The sequence below is a fragment of the Hippocampus zosterae genome, chromosome 18 (assembly GCF_025434085.1).
Source record: "Hippocampus zosterae strain Florida chromosome 18, ASM2543408v3, whole genome shotgun sequence".
Classification (NCBI taxonomy): domain Eukaryota; kingdom Metazoa; phylum Chordata; class Actinopteri; order Syngnathiformes; family Syngnathidae; genus Hippocampus; species Hippocampus zosterae.
In genome coordinates this window covers 4,028,315-4,044,090 of record NC_067468.1, presented here as the reverse complement: position 1 = coordinate 4,044,090, position 15,776 = coordinate 4,028,315, and the positions used below count along the sequence as shown (strand labels likewise).

The following is a 15,776-nucleotide window of genomic DNA, read 5'->3' as shown; positions in this document are numbered from 1 at the left end:
TAGGTACCGATGGTTCTTATTACCAAAGACGCTGAGTCCTTTAGACTCCAAAACCTCCAACCTGATACAGTTTATACCACTCAGGTGCGCTGTAAACATGTCAACAAGCAATATGGGTATTGGAGTAATTGGAGTGCTAATGTGACTGAGAAAACACACGCATATAGTGAGTATCATGGGTGATGATTTAGAATACTACATTTACAAAGAAATGAATTGCCTCAATTAAAGAAAACAAAACCTCTTTTTGTGTGTGTGTGTGTGTGTGTGTGTGTGTGTGTGTGTGTGTGTGTGTGTGTGTGTGTGTGTGTGTGTTTTAATAACAATCACATCTGTTCATCAGAAATCTTAATGATATCCTGCTGAAGCCTATAATTTTCTCTTCTCCTTTGGCGTAGGACCAACAAGTAAACCAGATTTATGGCACATAATTACAGAAGGCGAAAGTGTAAATGAGCGTCAGGTCAAGTTTATTTGTAAGGTAAGTTCCGTAATCTCATTCAGCTAAAACCCAATTAAACAACCGTGTCATAAAGGTCTAAGTCACAGATGTCAAGGCCGGCCCGCCACATCATTTTATGTGGCACGCGAAAGCAAATCAAGCATGTCAAGTTCCATGATGCTTGCTAAAGTTTGAACCAAAATTTCAAATTGTCATACGTAATCCACAGTAACCGTCATTATTCTTGACTTGTGATTTCAAAACTTGTTATCCATTAATTTGTTGTGCGCTGTATATGTAATATGTGGAGGTGATTTAACATTTACATCAGGGGTGCCCATTACGTCGTGTCAAGTTCCATGATGCTTGCTAAAGTTTGAACCAAAATTTCAAATTGTCATACGTAATCCACAGTAATCGTCATTATTCTTGACTTGTGATTTCAAAACTTGTTATCCATCAATTTGTTGTGCGCTGTATATGTAATATGTGGAGGTGATTTAACATTTACATCAGGGGTGCCCATTACGTCGATCCTGATCTACCGGTAGATCTAAGACAGGTCCCAAGTAGATCCGAGGAGAAAAAAAACAAACAACCATTTGTGTGTCTTTGTACATGTTAGTAATATATATTTTTGTGTTAATGTACGCTGCACCCTAATCATCCTATCAGTCTCATTTTCACCAAAAAATAAATAAATAAAGCGGGTAAATCTTGTATTTACGGTGGCGCGTGATTACGTCACCGGAAGTTGTTTGCGCTCAGCAGTCTGCAATTGCAGCTTGTAATGAGAGCAGTTGCGCGCCATCTTTTATCGTCATTATTCTCATTCAGAGTTTGCTTCGTGTACAATTCACCGAGGGCGCGGGCAAAGAATGGGAATAGGTTAGTTGATCGAAAAGTAGATCTTCGGTCCAAAAAGTTTGGGCACCCCTTTACATGGTTTCCCAAAATTCATAGCAGCCCTCCAAGGGAAACCGTAACTACAATGTGGCCCGTGACAAAAATGAGTTTGACACCACTCGTCTAAGTATTATTTAAAATGCACATATTGTTGGAAGTGTGTACGTGCTGGAGAGTGAACATTTTACATTCTGTTTATTGCTCGAAGATTTGCCATTATGTATTTATGTAAATGGATACAAAATCAACGGTTGTAGAAATTGTGACCTAACCCGAACTGTCTCCCAATCCCACAAACGGATGTTTTTAAATTGACTGCACTTTACTGTCAAATCATTGGACCCTCTCTGCAGGAGTTTTCTCCCTGATATTATTGTTACATACAATCTCTTACTTTGCCACGACAGAATCCTGTGTTGTCAAATGGAAAGATAACGGGCTTCAAGATAAAGATTCAAACCCGAAAAGATGACATGATGAATAGAAGTATGCCGTGGGATAATATTCCTGTCAAGGAGCCAGAGGTCGACAGCTTCCATAGCCACAAGTTCACCGTCTTAAAAGAGATGACCCTGCCGGACAACATAAGTGCGCGAGTGTATGTCACCGCCATCAATTCTGCGGGGGAGTCTCCTCAGGCATCATTTGGTATCCCAGAGAGAGCGCTTGGTATGTGGTCCTATTAAATTTACGTGGAATAAAGGCGTCAGAAATAAATATTGTAAGATAATGCTGTTCTGTATGGTTTCTCTCTAGTGGTGTTCACACGGCACACATTTGCTCCGGCGCTGCACCGATGTATTTTGTTACGATATATTTTGCACAGTAGCAAATTGTGTGGAGTGTTCACACGTACAAACCCACTGAGCGTGTTAGCACCGGCATAGCGTCGGTGCAGCCCCACTTGCGTTCACACAGCAGTTTCTGCAAAACGACAGAAAACAAATGACCTGTCGTGTTGGTTTTTTTTTTTAAACGTGTACACAACTCAAGAGACTACTGGACAGGCACGTCTCCTTCTCGGTCTCCTTGCCTTCTGCTCGAGAGTGACCGCCCCCGATAACGTAAATCAACGATGACTTCAATGACACTCAGAAAAGCAAACACGTAATGCGCCAAACAGAAAATCAAGAGAGGAAATCACAAAATAAATTATATAGGGGGCGGGGGTTGTGAACACACAACAAAGGAACAAACTACACAAACAACTCTGAGACAGTACAGTCTCCTACAAAAGGAAAGATGTTACCAGCCAAGTCTTGTGTCGTTATTAAACAAACACATGACGGAAGTCCGACAGAGCACGAAAGCAACGCATTTTCGCCGTTTCGAGCAAAGCATTTGCTCTGGAGCAAATTTAACCCAGTTGCGTTCACACGTGCAAATTTACATCGGTGGTGCTTCGCAAACGAGCATTTGCTCCGGAGAAAAATTTTAAACCACCTCCCTGAGGTGGATCAAATTTGGTCCGGTGTAAGCTCTTTTCCGGGGCTACGCCGGAGCTAATTTGCACGTGTGAACGCTCTAATGGGGCACCCCCGGCGTAGCACCGGACCAAATCTTGCCGTGTGAACACCCCTTATGAAATAAAATGATATTCACTATGGTTGTTTGTACCACTTCCGACTATGAGAACTGTACTTCCTTTAAAATCAATTTGCATTCATGTTGTGTTTATTATTTTGCCAAAAAATGTCAATAGGAAGACTCATTTTGTAGTGTACATTTCAGATCTTGACCCAGTGGAGGGATTTAAAGTGGACCCACAAGGGGACACATTTTTCCTCAAATGGAATCCTCCCAAAAAATCAGCTGTGACACAATATGTTGTGCAGTGGGTTAGTGCTAATGGCATGGACTGGCAGAGGGAAAACAAAACCACCCAGCAAACTACTATCAAAGGTAATTCTTCCATTAAGTGATGACCACTCAGTCTGCGCAGTAGTTTGAATATTGCACGTTGATAAATTTGTGAGGGCATTAAATGAAACAGTTTTTCTGCTCACAGTCACCTTGTTCCATTCATTAAAACATATTTTATTTTACCTCTCTTACACAAAGGCAACATTGAGAAGTTTATTTGCTACAACATATCTGTATATCCCATATACTCTGGATGGACGGGAAAACCAGCAAGAGTAGAAGCTTATCTTGAGGAACGGGGTAAGTTTGCACGATCATGTCTTAAATGCTCATTGATACTGTTACAAGGAGGTCCATTTCAGGACAGTTCAGGTTAGCATTTTAGCTGTGGAATGACGATGTCAGTTTCATTATATTAGAGTAGACTTTACACAACGTGCAAGTTTTCACTTAACACAGAAATCGAATGTGACACAGTACACAGTGCACTGTCCTGACAGAACGTCTAAACAAGGAGAAACACTGCGTTGGAACCTCCTCCTTTTAACACTTTCAGGTACAGAGGTTCGTACAGAGGACAGTTTATCATGTTATCAGCAACAGCAGTGCTTCTCCAATAGTGCCCCCTCTCCCAATGGCTCAGTCAAGGGGGACGCTTTTGACCTCGGGGAACATACTTTTTTATTTTTTTATTTAGATTTTTTTTCCTGCCCTAGAATAAAGTGCAGTTGCAACTCCACTACATTAGGGGGCAGTGGCGCTCTCATTGGCAGAGTCTGCGCAGGGAGCATTCGAAGGGCGGAAATATGACTAAGCGTGTGTAGCTCCTAGCTTCACTGTGACTACGGTGGAAGGAATGGCAGCGGACAGCATGAAGCCAAATGAATTAAGGTGTCACTTAAAGACACGACACCCCAATCACGCTGATAAGCCGCTTGACGTTTTTCAGCGAAAACGTGCCAAATACTGCCAACAATCATCCTGATTTGTGACTGCTGCTTCAGTAAACTAAAATACAGGTCCCGGCGACACATTGAGCAGGAGCTGAGAGTTATTGTATCCTGCTTCAAACCTCGCTTCGAAAAGCTGTGCATTGCAAAACGTGCTGATTGTCGCCATTAATCCAGACATCATCTTTAATTTTAAAAAATCTGCACAAATTATTTTAGGTTTGTTTTTCAGGTGAAACGTTTTTTACTGAAAATGTGAACATTTTTTGACTGAACATGTCAAACCATACGATATTGAAAAATAAAATTACATAAAATAAATAAATAATAATGCATTCAAACTGATCACCAACATTAATTCAGGAGAACAATATTAAGGATGTAATTTTATTTTTGAATTTCAGATGCACTTTAAATCTTTTCTATTACAGCTAATAAAGCTATTTCTTTCTTTTTTTATTTTCTTACACATTAATAAGGATGTACTGTTACACTGAGGTGTATTTATAACAATTTTAATAGACAAATTATACTAATTCTAGTCGCACGGGGCGGGGCAAGATGTTTTCTTCTTCCTGGGGGGGCATGACAGAAAATAATTGAGAAGCACTGGGTTACTGGCTGGGTTAAAATCCACAGTTTGATTCGATCATGAAAGAAGACACAATAGGCTCTGACAACCAATAGCGCTCCAGACGCCATGTAACTGATCCCCTCTGTGCATTTGTTTACGCGGTCATGACGACAGTATAGAAGCAGTGGCAGGTAAAAGATTTTGAGACAGAGCAGTGATAAAATTAGCATTTTCAGTGAACATTTTTCAACGATTGTGACGGCAAATATCGAGAATGTTCCAAATCTACAATACCCAGATGTCTAAAATTATCTGAAAATTTCCATCTCACTACACTGGTGAGTCCTTGTGATCATACATCTGGTTTCGGTTAAGGGTGTGTGTGTATAAGACGTGCAATGCTAAGGCCAATATAGTTGGGACATCGTTTTAAGCATCAATTAAAACATAATACAATGATTTGCAACTCATGTCAATGTGTTTACAGTCGACTTGCAAAAAGTACAGTATGAACGCGAACTGCACCCGCCCCCCAAAAAAAAGTCAGATCAAAGCACTTTTCTGGTGTGACTACACCTTATATACCAATGGTTCTGAACCGTGTTAGAGGGACTGAACCCAACCAGTTCAGAGGCACATTCGCCAAACCATTCATTAGTGAAAATCTAAAATATGACTTTTTACAAATTCAAAACATTAAAAAACACATTTATTCAACAAAAAAAATTAAATACAATTTCAAGACATAAGTATACGTTTTTTACATTTTACGACGTACTATCACGACAATCACACGGTGACTACTGAGCGAACTAAATTTTCCGCAGCACTGATTGGACAAGCAATGTAATGTGATCATCTGCAGCCAGTGATGGCCAAACGGGCGGATCTTAACAAATTGATATGTTGAGTCGGGATGTCTTAACCTCCATGGCAGAGGCTCCGTCAAACCCCTGACGGATTCACCGTACCCCGAGGGTTCGATCGAACCCAGGTTAAGAACTATCATTTCTAAATTTTGCGTGGGGAAAACATTTTTAATTGTAGAAAAGCGAATAAAAGTTCATTTTACCTGCTGCCCCACAGAGAAACTACAGTACTGTATTAGTTTTTTTGTGCCTGACATTTTTCTTACGTTTACTCAGATATAAAAACGCTCAATCATTTTGGTTATACAGTAGTTTCTTGATGCTCTATTCTTTATCTTTTCTTTCAGCTCCTTTGGTAGGCCCCTCTGTTCGACTTAATGGTAAACCAGGACGAAATCAAGCAGAGCTTGTGTGGAATGAAATTCCGCAACACCAACGGCAAGGCTTCATCACAAACTACACAATTTTCTATTCAAGTGGGAGTAAACGCTGTATGTATCTGTGGCTTTTTGAAGTAGTTCTGCATGTTTCTTCACATTCCCCTCAAAAAGCATTTAAACGGTCTTTTATTTTTGCTTTAGACTGTAACCCTTTTGGTTGGAAGTTAAAAATATGAGACATGGGCAACGCAATGAAATAAGAGGATTTGGATCGCAGTACAAGATTAAAAATTCGCATCTAGCGCCTCAAACACATTGAAATGTAAAAAGCAGATGTTTATGCTGCTGTAATAATAATAATAATAATACATTTTATTTATAAGCGCCTTTCAAGACACCCAAGGGCACTTTACAATAACAAAAAAACACAAAACAATACAGGTTGAGCAGCGGCAGCTAAAATGCGCCAGCGTTCACTCAACCCGAAAGTCAGAAAGAAACCACAAGGGAGGGAGGGGGGGGGGGGGGAACACGCTCGAACTACCCTCATTTTGAGGATAATTTGAGTGAGGCAAAAAACTCCTGCACAAGCATATGACAGTTACAACAGGTCACAAGACATAAACAATGAAGACGGTGAAATAAGGGAATGTATGAGGTAGCGATAATAGGGGTCACTCATAAGAGTGTAAGTACCGAATTTTGTGCACTATAAGGCACTTTTGATTATAAGGTGCACCTGCAGTGAGTGGCCTATTTTAAAACTGTTTTCATATACAGGGCATACCACATTATAACGAGCATAGAATAGAAGCTACAATAGTGGCTGCGGTTGTGCTATGCATCAACTAGATGGAGCTATGCATTGGGAAACACAATACAATACAATACAGCTTTATTTACATAGAGCCTTCACAACCACTGCAGCTGTAACAAGGCGCTTTACAGAACATCAATAATACCATGTCATACCTGAAATCAGAATCTTGATATATAGCTCCCTCAGGATGATAGCATGAAGCACAACACAAAGTCCATATAAATACAGGGTTTATTCCTTTGCAGAAATACAGGCAATACATGGCATTACAAAACAATAAATTAAAGACAAAAGTTCTTAAGACAATTGCTTCAACAAAAAAACACACAAACCTCATGGGCTCATATCCACAAGGGGATAAATATCTTTACAAGTCTTGCTTGTCTCCTTCTTCCTTCGTTTAGTCACTAGTTAACTATGCTTTTGGTATTATCTTATTTTTGTAATGGCTGCACTCAGGGCTCAGTAATCATCATTGAAGATCTAACACGCATCAAAATGAACAGAATTCAAAAGAATCATGCTGATCCTTTTGAATGAATAACTAAATAATTGCAACCAAATTCATCTTCAATCATGCAAAAAGGTCGAGGAGTTGGAAGGACTTCCTAAAACCAGGAACACCCCCCTCCCCCAAAATGTTAGGTTTGATTTATTGATTATTAAATCAAACCTAACATTAATACCGCTATTCCACCAGATGGTGCCAGAGTCATACTTTATTGCTCTGACCTGAACCAAAAAAACAAACAAAAGGCAGCATTTACAGGTAATGACAGAGGTTAGGCTTTGAAAAAAAAATCTAATTTGTGAATCCCAAACTGTGAACACCTGGGGTTTCACTTTATGTCCAAAAGTTATGTTATCATAACTGCGATTTATCCATTTGTGTTCATATTGTATTTAATTGAAAGATGTTTGTTGTTGTTTTTTTTCTCTTCTTCTTTCTACATACATTCTTGCTGCTGGAGGCTGTAAATTTCCCCATTGTGGGACAAATAAAGGATATCTTATCTTATCTTATCTTATCATCTTCAGTTGAAAATATTTGGAACAAAGTTGAAATGTTGCACTTGTCAGATATTCTTTTGATGTCAAACCCACAGTTTCAGTCTTCCAATTATTTAGTAGGAGAGTGTACATGTCCTTTTCTTGTATTAAAAACTTCCCATAAATCTGTTTTCCCCAATCAGCAGCAATCACCGTACCAGCGACCAACACCTCATATGTCCTGACTTCACTGTCAGCTAACACCAAGTATGATGCCTGGATCAGGGCATCCACCAATGGGGGCTCGACCGATGGCACAAACCATTCATTTACCACCCTGAAATATGGTAAGTGCGATCAGCTTTTGTACAAACAGTTTCGAGGTGCTTCATCTCGTGAATTTGCTTGTGGAAGCGGGCTTGACATTGAAAGTCCGCTCAAATAGATCAGCTATGGATTTACTTTAAATGAGAAAAATATTGGATTATCCACATTGAAACGGATATTGTTTCAAATGCATTGATAATATAAATGCGAACATTGAAGATTCCACAGCCCATTTTCATATTGATGCTGCTATTCAGAAACCAGGATGCTGTGGCCAGGTCCTCAGTGTTGACACGACAAATAAACCAATTTCATTTGTGTATTTTGTGTAAACATTTGCATTCATTATAAAACTGTGAGCTCCAACCAAGCGATTTGATTGAACACCAATCAGACACTCAACAAACATGCTAACATGGCTAATGAGTGCATATTTGCTGCGTCGGTTGGCTTGATTTTGCCTTTCCGACTGACTTTGTCAAACTTTTTTGACGTTTTGCAGGGTGCCCACTAAATGACGTAACAGCATAACGCGACTTAACGTATAGCGTATTGTCCAAATCTATGTAATAGTGAAAACGTATACCAAGTTTGTAGGCCTGCAACAAGTCGAAGATATTGATAAAAATCCATATTTAAAAGTGTCGGTAACGAATGTAAGCATCGATTCGTCGTGTCGCATGATTATTGCGTCAGTTACCTACTGCATCGCCAGGTTATGACATCACTCACCTGCTCAACTGCTGTGTAGTGCAGAGAGCAGCGGCGACTGTGACTCTCTAGAACAGTAAATATGCTGAAGTTTGATGATGTAAGCACTGCTAGCTAATGATTCGACCCTGATTAACCAATCGCAATCAAGTCCCGAAGCTTTCTACCATGGAGTGACTGTTGGCACGTAAGCTGAAGAGGTAATGGCTGAACTGTATTTGAAAACGAGTGCTAATTTTCCTTCAAAAATACATATTGCTGCTCATGCTTTGTAAGTGCGTTTGTTGTAATTGTTGTTGAAATTGTAAATAAATGTAAATAATATGACAAATAAAGGATATCTTATGCTAGCCAAACAACCTTGCACTCAGTATGATTTTGAAGTGTTACAAGTGATCATGTTAAGTTACCATGTGTTGAAAATGTAGCGTGCGGCCCGGTGGTCGACTGGTTAGGACTTTGGCCTCGCGGGGCATGTTGCAGCCTATGCCAGCTGTCTTCGGACAGTAGGCAGGGGACCCCCTGAACCGGTTGCCAACTAATTGCAGGACACAGAGACAAACAACCATCCGCGCACATTATCGCACCTAGGGACAATTTTGAGTGTTCAATCAGCCTGCCATGATGTTTTTGGAATGTGGGACGAAACCGGAGTACCCAGAGAAAACCCATGCAGGTACAGGGAGAACATGCAAGCTCCACACAGGAAAGCGGAATCGAACCCAGCACCTCTACACTGTGAGGCCGACGTGCCAACCAGTCACCCACCTGGTCGCCGATATTTGAACTCCTCATACAGTATTTCCTTTTCCAACGTGTAGTAGTTGACGACGGCTGTGGCTCGTTGAGTTTGTCAAATCTGTTGGAGAATTGTCCTGAAATGTTGTTTGTTTCCCACAGCACCGGGGGAGATTGAGATGATTGTGGTTGGAGTGAGCCTTGGCTTTCTCTTTGTGGTTCTCTTAACCATGTTGCTGTGCATCTACAAAAAAGACGTGTAAGTAGAGGACGACGGTTTGCATGTCTTTGAGGAATAAGGAAGGAGTTCTGTCTTTTAGTGATGACATCTTAAAAAGGAGACACTTTTTATCTAATCCTCTCTGACGCTACTGCCTGAGCTTTACAAAACTGTCTGATTCGCAGAATGATCCTAACCACTTAGCTAATATGTATTGTAACCAACAGTGATGCCTATTGTTTTATTGTGGCTTTCTGGATCTGACACACAATTTAGCATTCTTTGCAAATGAAAAGGCATCATTTTAAGTGAGCAAAATAAATTGAACAAAAAAGTTTGAGGTCGATTAAATTGATATTCGACTTAATATTTCTTTTTCTTTCATGTTCACTTGCTTAAATGTTGATCTCTTGTGTTCATGTCAAGCCCTAATGTACCGATTTTATTGTCATCTTCTTCCTCTCCCATAGAATCAGGAAGAATTTATGGCCTTGGATTCCAAACCCGAGAAAGAGCACCATTGGAAACTGGTCCCCTGATTATCCTTTAAAAGTAAGGACTGTAATTAAAATACCAGTAATTGTATTAATCCAGTCTCCAATGCCATTACAAACACTTAAACTGTGCAGGCGATGTTTTCAGTACTGTAAACGTATTTACATTAATTAACATTTTGTCATGTATAGATACATACAAATATGTATTATGTTGACAGCTCTAATATTACCGCTTCAAAACAATAAACCGCACTATACATTCTAATTTTAGTGAAGAACAAAAGGGCATTATGTTGTGCTTCATTATGTGCCACAAACATTTAAATATTTATAATTAACTATCACAACATTAACATTCAATGTCATATTGAAATGTACAGTCTGTGCATCACAGATTTATTTATTTGTATTCCTATTGTACTGTACAGTATGGTACAGCCTATTCATTTGCATATAAACATCGTTTGCTAACTGAATAGATAGAACCAAGTGTAATTCATAACAGTCAGTATCGTTAGAGGGAGGATGTAAACAGCTGCCCGTTCTCTATTGGTCACTTCATTAAACGAATGGTTAAAAAAAAAACAACAACAATAAATCAGAAGTACATTCTTAGCACACCTGCAGGTTGTCTCAACTAATAATGTCACCACAGAAGCAAATGCCATCGTGAGGAAATAGCCGGCCAGTGCTAATGCTTGTCACTCAACAGAGCAGACCCGCCTTTTAAAGGCAAACACTCATTCACAGTCATCGTTGCGGCAGTGTAGAATGAGTGAATGGTGACTCCAGGTGGCCATTAATATTAACTACATCTCATATTATTTGTTGGGGACGTAAAGCTATCTATAAATAATACCATTGACACTTTGTCACGATTTGGTAAATTTCGTCAAGTGCGGGGATTATCCGGAAGGAATGTAACATGCATTATACATTTCACAGAATCTTGCGCCATTGCTGTTTTTAAGATTGTCTCTTCCCATTCCACCACAGACAGAGACACCAAAGGAGAACTTTCTGTCTGGCATCAGTGTGCTTGATGTGGACGTAAGTGATGGGAAATCGGTGTCTGAGGAAGACAAAACGAGCCTGGCTCTCAAGAAGGACAAGTATCTGTCTGAGGAGCACAGCAGTGGCATCGGAGGCTCCTCTTGTATGTCTTCACCTCGTCAGAGTGTGTCTGACAGCGATGAGGGTGCTGACATTGCTGACACCACAGCCAGCACTGTTCAGTACTCCTCAGTGGTGGCCTCGAATGGCTACAAAGGCCAGACCCCAAGTGCCCAACCTCAGCAGCTCATTTTCTCCCGTTCCGAGTCCACACAGCCGCTTCTGGACTCGGAGGAGAACCCGGACCTTTTAGTGCAGGAGGGCAGTAGAGCTTCCCAACCATTCTCACAAGTGACTTGCTTCTCACACTCTGCATGGAACCAAGACAATTGCAGCTTTCCTGAGTTGAACCAGCTGGAGGTGGAGCCAGAGGAGGTCCTGTTGCAGCTGGACATGTGTCCCTCGGGAGAAGACAGTGAGCAGAAAACACTTACAGACGGCCAGTCCCTCTCCAGTTACATGCCACAGCTTGGTGGCTACAGGCCACAGTAAGAACGTTTACAGGACAAGCCTGTGGTTTGTAGATAAGATAAGATATCCTTTATTCGTCCCACACTGGGGAAATTTACATGACGTGACAAATGATGTGCCAGTGTTGATGTTGCATGTTCATTTCAAGTCTTTGGTAATCCCAAAAAGGATACTATTATTTCTGTTCTCTGTTTGCTCTTAACGAAGCAGAACAACATTTTCAAAAAAATAATGGGTACACATATATTCCAGATGAAAATCATTTGATAATGTTGAATGAAGAACATGTCGTCGGAATGATCCCTGGAACGCAAGTCCTAACGCCACAAAAGACTGGATACAGAATCATACTCAAATCACTCAATATCAAAGTCTCTCTGGTAGTAAAGATGTATGCATGACTGCCATGTTGCGTTATACAGTGGAACCTAAATCCGACGGACTAATTGGAGGAAGGGGTACGTCCATTCGAGCCAGTTGTCCATTACATCAAATTGCTTTTTTTCGTGCGCTTAAAACCACCCATTACAGTGCAAAGTTATTGTTTTGTACTTTTTTCCATAGCCTGAAAATACCCACTACAGTACAAAATTACTGTAAATAAATGTGTGTATGTGGAGGGGTGGGGGGCTCGAAACTGTATGAAAAGTTTACTCAAACTCACCTTGTTGGTGGTGCTCGGGGTGAGGATAATGGTGTCTATCTGATAGCAGTCATGAGCCATGATGTTAACACTTGCTTTTTTCACCGTCATTACGATTAAATGTGATAGATAAGGTCTTTCCCCACCAAAAAAAAAAAAAACAACAGTACTCCCTCCACCCCTCAAAAAAAATGCTAAGCTAATGTCCAGGCTTTTCATTACCGCTACATATAGTATGCACATGCATTGCTTTTGCTGGGAAAATTGTCACTGCCAACATGGCCGCAACATTGGCAACCATTTCAGCCTGACCCTGACGAGATGACAAATGGTCTACTGAGGACTTTTCATCCATACCTGGAGCACTGCATCAATATAAAATACATCCTTCGAATTTTCTGCTAAAACATGACAAAAAACCTAACCAGAAGCCTGCTGGAGGTCAATTTTTGAAATTCCAGCAATGCTCTCTCCGTTCCCTCCCTTGCCCTCCTACAGCCCGTCCATCTTTCCTGGTGTACTGGGCGGTTTCCTGATATCTCCTTTATGCACGTGCTTGGAGACGCAACAGACCATCTGGCCAAAGCGCGTATGGCTGAGCCATCTTGGAGCAACTTATTTGTGCCGTAGACACGGTGCTCCCTATGACGCCGGCAGTGTAAAAATAGAAAACTGGCTGTGGCTCTTCAAGTGAGGATGTGGCGAGGGAAGGTGTCTGCGGCCACGAGTTGCAAAACCATTCCTTGATCGAGGTTTTTTTTCTGTCGGTCCCATTTACACAATCAGGTGAAATTGCTTCACAATTGTTATTGCTTCCAAACAGGGCAGAATAGTATCCCAGAAGTGTGACTTACAGTATTAGTATTTAGTTCGTGACTTGCTTACAGTGTCAAATTACATTTCCATAACTTTGAATCAGTCACTGAGTGCTTCACTTGCTTCGCCTCCAAGTGGATGCAGCGTAGGTTCAGTTCCCACTCAGTCGAATGTGAGTGTGAACATTTGTCTGGCTTAATATGTGCCCTGCAGTCAACTGGTAAACAATCCACAGTGTTGGTTTGATCGACTTTGTATCACAAGTATACCAGAAATGCACTTTTAGAGTTAATTCCAGATATTGCATTTCAAAATGTCACTTGAGCATGGGCAGAGGTGTGTGCCTTTTTGTAATGTGGCAGGCATTTAAACAAAGCAACTTTGAGATTGTCTGTTTGATTTATGGTCTGTTGTTTTTGTTACATTGGTCACAGTCTTCATCTTAACTGTGAACTTGGATGCAGATCAAGTCACAAGCTCACAGTAACATATTCTTATTGTCAGTGTTCATTTCAGTGTGTTTTGGAGTGCCTTTCACAATGAAAATAAACATATCACACTATTCTCAACTTAGGTTGCAGAAGTGAACGGACTTGTTTAAAAAAAAAAAAGAAAGAAAAAGGTCTGGTGAACCTAGAAGTACTGATCCAAATCTTTGAAGGAAGTAAAAGTACCAACTCATAAATAATAAAAGTGAATTGTGGCCTTTTATTGACAACCTCAGGCACACCAGTGCCTTTACAGTTATTTACAGTCTTGATATACCAAACGTGTGAGACGGATGGATTATTTTCAGCAAAGAAGTCTTCCTTAACAGAGTTTGTGAGCAGTATTATTTATATATATATATATATATATATATATATATATATATATATATATATATATATATATATATATATATATATATATATATAAAATTTAAAGGCCTTCTGTGTCCAAAGACAAAGAACTAAATTAAGCTTGTGTAGAAATGGGAAATGTGTTCGTTCCATTGATATTTTTGTTCAGAATAAGTATCTCAGCTAGGCTTTGCACAGATCTGGAGCAGGTCAACAGATATTTTGCAGTGATCGGTTGTCATTGATCGGATCCACAAAATAAGACATTACACTGTCATGTAATAATCGTGCTTGCTGTAATGATTACAGCAAGCACAATCTCCAAACACTTTGTGTGCTGCAACTGTTAATAATCCAAGGCTACTCAACCTGTGCAGCCAGATTTGTTTCCAATATTTAAAAAAGATTTTGTTCGGTACTCAAGTAGGCTACAGATACCTGAAAAAAAAAATCTGTAATAAAGTATTTGCACATTTTGCACTTGCCAGCACTCAATAAAAAAGTTGATGTTTGGGCGGAAGGCAATGTCTGATTAAAGGCACTGCATTCACACAGTTAGAATCCTTTTTTTTTTTAAATAATCATGTGCTAAGCGTGAGTCAGACAGGATGTTTGCTATGTGATTTGCACCGAATGGTGATGAGAGAGCATAAGCGTTGGAAGCCTTGCTTGCATTAAGGCATTTAAACTCTTTCATGCACCAATAATAATAACCTGATATGCTGATAAACTGTCCACTGCAGTAACCGCTGTCCTTGAAAGGGTTTAGGTTTAACAAATAAAAGAAAAATACACATCTGCTGAATGTGTCATGGGAATTTGTGTACAAAACGTAATGAATTCAGCATCTCTTGAAAATTCTGGATTTTTCTGGACTCATGAAATCAATCATGTAGCCTCCTTTATGTATTTACACATACAAAAAAAAACAATGTAAATGATAGAACTCATTTTAATCAGTCAAGGATAACTTGAACATTCTGCTGTATCTCCCCCCGCCCGCCTCCTCACACAAAGTAGCAGACGACACATATGTGATCATGATGGTTACTTGTTTTATAAAAGTGCAGGCTTCAACATTAAGCTAACCACGTATGGGAGGGTTATTATTTTCGATTTGATTTAGTATTTATTGTATTTAGCCGCTATCATGTATCCGCATATTAATTTAAAATCACAACAGGAGGTCCGTATGATGTCAGGTGCAAGAGCTCCATCTTTCCCACAGTGACTGTGTGAATCTTGAACAGAGGTATCCTCAGGACGGGAGGGGGTGGATGGGTTCATCGGGTTCATGTAGTAGATTGCGCGCCTCCTCCCATTTCAGGTCGACCGCTTCCCCGGCTCGCTCTCTGAATGAGCTTGCTACAATTCATATACAGTAGGTGATGCAAAAGCGATGGTGGATTGCAGTGGCTAAATAAGCGAGCCTGACCTTTATTCGGGACACGGCGACACGAGCAGCTGATGCCTCCAAACTAGCTGCCATCTTTCGGTCATTCGAGGCATCTGGCCAACTTGTCTCCACGCTCGCCAGATGTTGGAATGAAGGCGCACGGGCATGGGGGAATGATGTGTTCCTGAGCTGTCGAGAAGCGGAATCT

The 15,776-nt window shown here is 40.3% G+C and overlaps 1 protein-coding gene and 1 long non-coding RNA gene across 7 annotated transcripts in view; one reads left to right on the top strand and one right to left on the bottom strand.

Moving 5' to 3' along the window:
* The window catches only part of il6st (interleukin 6 cytokine family signal transduce), a 30,174-nt gene extending 16,284 nt beyond the window's left edge, over window positions 1-13,890 (top strand). For 4 of the 6 annotated variants that reach the window (XM_052050084.1, XM_052050082.1, XM_052050083.1 and 1 more), the window contains 11 exons: window positions 4-166; window positions 399-481; window positions 1,756-2,013; window positions 3,073-3,250; window positions 3,410-3,511; window positions 5,952-6,095; window positions 7,998-8,141; window positions 9,733-9,829; window positions 10,261-10,342; window positions 11,284-11,926; window positions 11,972-13,890. In XM_052050084.1, coding sequence (XP_051906044.1) covers window positions 4-166; window positions 399-481; window positions 1,756-2,013; window positions 3,073-3,250; window positions 3,410-3,511; window positions 5,952-6,095; window positions 7,998-8,141; window positions 9,733-9,829; window positions 10,261-10,342; window positions 11,284-11,892 — 1,860 coding nt within the window. In that variant the 3' untranslated portion in view covers window positions 11,893-11,926; window positions 11,972-13,890. Of the gene's footprint in view, window positions 1-3; window positions 167-398; window positions 482-1,755; window positions 2,018-3,072; window positions 3,251-3,409; window positions 3,512-5,951; window positions 6,096-7,997; window positions 8,142-9,732; window positions 9,830-10,260; window positions 10,343-11,283; window positions 11,927-11,971 lie in introns of all 6 variants that reach the window. The other 2 variants (XM_052050081.1, XM_052050080.1) reach the window with 2 other exon arrangements.
* Window positions 13,891-14,751: 861 nt separating this feature from the next.
* LOC127590733 (uncharacterized) lies at window positions 14,752-15,753 on the bottom strand. Its single transcript, XR_007959744.1, has 2 exons — window positions 15,608-15,753; window positions 14,752-15,537 (listed from the first exon to the last, which is right to left on the bottom strand). It is a non-coding gene; the product is annotated as an uncharacterized LOC127590733 (long non-coding RNA).
* Between the last annotated feature and the right edge of the window lie 23 nt (window positions 15,754-15,776).